General features: G+C 65.2%; 1 protein-coding gene across 1 annotated transcript in view; it reads left to right on the forward strand.

Moving 5' to 3' along the window:
- BAHCC1 (BAH domain and coiled-coil containing 1) overlaps window positions 1-2,195 on the forward strand; it is a 58,019-nt gene that overhangs the window by 38,826 nt on the left and 16,998 nt on the right. The window contains exons 11-12 of the mRNA XM_010856528.1: window positions 6-193; window positions 1,275-2,106. Coding sequence (XP_010854830.1) covers window positions 6-193; window positions 1,275-2,106 — 1,020 coding nt within the window. The remainder of the gene's footprint in view (window positions 1-5; window positions 194-1,274; window positions 2,107-2,195) is intronic.

Genomic DNA, 2,195 nt, shown 5'->3' on the forward strand with positions numbered 1-2,195 from the left:
CCCCCCTGCCACTCTCCCGCCCCGAAGCACCCCCCTGCCAGCTGCCCTACACCACCACCGCATCCTGGCGCCCCGTGCACTTTATCCGTCTGCCCCACTGGCAGCCCTGGGCTAGGCTCCAAGCTGCCCGGCACCGAAGACAAGAGTGGGGAGGGCCAGCGCCCCAGAGCCGACCTCAACACGTTGGAACCAGGTGAGCGCGGGTGCACTAGGCTGGCCTTGGCCTGCCCCCCTCCACTCAGGCCTGTCACCTGCCTGGTGGGCTGAGCTGAGTGGGGACCAGGCTACCTGGCTTGGCCCCTGCAGGGCTGGCCTCACCTTCCCTGTCCCCCTGATGGGGCCTGGGACAAGGTGGCCTGTCCCCCTGCTCTTTCCCTTCCTCCCTCTCCGTGTCCTTCTGAGGGACCCATAGGGAAAGCACTTAGGGTCCCTGCCCCTGGCAGATGGGGCAGGGTGAAGGTCAGGCCCAGGCAGCCTGCACTGGAGCCTCAAGGATGAGAAAGCGCCTGGCCTGCCGGGGATGGTGGCAGGACCACGGGGCAGCAGCCATGAAGCTGGGCAACATGGAGCTCATTCTCACTGTGGGGGCCCGAAATGCCACGGCTTGGGCCCGAGGCAAGGAGCAGCAGCCTGCGGTGAAGGGTCCAGGCCCAGCCCGGCCTCTGCAACTGCCCTCCCGCCCACTGCCCGCCAACTCCCCACAGCTATTTGATTCTCTCTGAATTAGGCTAAGAGTTTACAGTGGAAGCCCATGTGGCAAACATAAAACCCGTCCCAGTTCCACAATAAGGAGGCTGAGCCAGCCGAGGTGGTTGTGTGTGTGTGTGTGTGTGTGTTTTAGACTTTTTTGCTTTCTTTTTTTTTATTGTAGTTAATGGGGCGTAATGCCTCCGACAGGCTGCCAGCTCGTTCTGGTTCAGGGAAAACTCTGATTCAAGTATCTTGTTTTAAAATCCCCCCTTTTCTGGTTAGCCACACCACACATGCCAGAGGTGGCCTCTAGGGACCCCCCCAGGAATCCCCCCATCCCGCCAAGGCTGCGGCAGGAACTGGGGAGCTCACAATCATCCTGATCGAGGAGGGGGGCCTGGGAAATCGCCCCTCCTGCCCCCGGTGCTCTTCTTCTGCCCCTTTCAACACACCGTGTCCCCATTCCTGCCTGGCACGTTTCACAGGCAGAGGGTTGGCTGGGGACCCTCCCCACCAGTGGAACTGGGGCGTTGGAGGCCACCCTTGTCCCCAGCTGCTCTCCTGACCGCGCTCCTCTCTTGCAGACCTGCCTCCCGGATACACGTGCCCCGCGGCGGCCAGCTCGGGCTTCTCCCTGCCCCGCAGCGTGCACTCATCTGACCTCTCGGACCCCGAAACTATGCAAACCGCCCCCCTGGGGCCCCAGCCTGAGCTGGCCAGGACGTTCCCGCCTGGGGAGCTCTGCCTCCGCAGCCCCCAGAAACTGGAGGAGCCTGGGCTGCCCTCAGGGACCAGGGAGGCCACCCAGGACCTTGCCACCACGCCCCACCCTGCCGAGCGGGGACCCCCGGGGAAGGCAGCAGACCCCAGTCCACTGGAGGGGCTGCGAGAACTGCAGTGCGGGGCTCTCCTCGAGGGAGGGGGCCCTGAGGCCTCTGGCCAGGCTGATTCTACTCAGGGAGGAGGGGCCCAAGAGGCAAGGACCACGGAGGAGGGGCGGGAGGAGGGAGAGCTGGGGCCCTCGTTGGGGGCCGGTCCCCAGGCCGTGGAGCAGCCGGCGAGGAGCCTGGGCGCCCTGGATCAGGCCGAGCCGGGCAAACAGCAAGCCCCTACAGAAGCAGAGGCGGAGGAGGTGGCCGAGTTCGAGGAAGCCGAGCTAGAAGAGGAGGAAGAGGAGCAGGACTGGGGTTCAACTCCTGACAACAGCCAGCTGCCCAGGGAGCTGCCCGGGCTGGACGCTCTGGTGGCAGCCACCATCAACCTGGGGGACCTGCCTGGCGTTGGCCCACTGGACCCTCCGCCCCCCGCTGTCCCTGGGCCACCCAGAACAGCTCCCCTGCCCCGTAGCTCAGGGATTCATGGAATTGCCCTGCTCAGCGAGCTGGCCGACCTGGAGATCCAGCAGCAGAGGACTGAGCCAGCCCTGCAAGGTGAGCCCTATCCCTCCAGAGCCCCGGGAGCTGGACCCTCAGGCACAGACTCAGGGTCAACCTTCAGCCCCACTC

Source organism: Bison bison, unplaced genomic scaffold (genome assembly GCF_000754665.1).
Source record: "Bison bison bison isolate TAMUID 2011002044 unplaced genomic scaffold, Bison_UMD1.0 scf7180017864371, whole genome shotgun sequence".
NCBI lineage: Eukaryota > Metazoa > Chordata > Mammalia > Artiodactyla > Bovidae > Bison > Bison bison.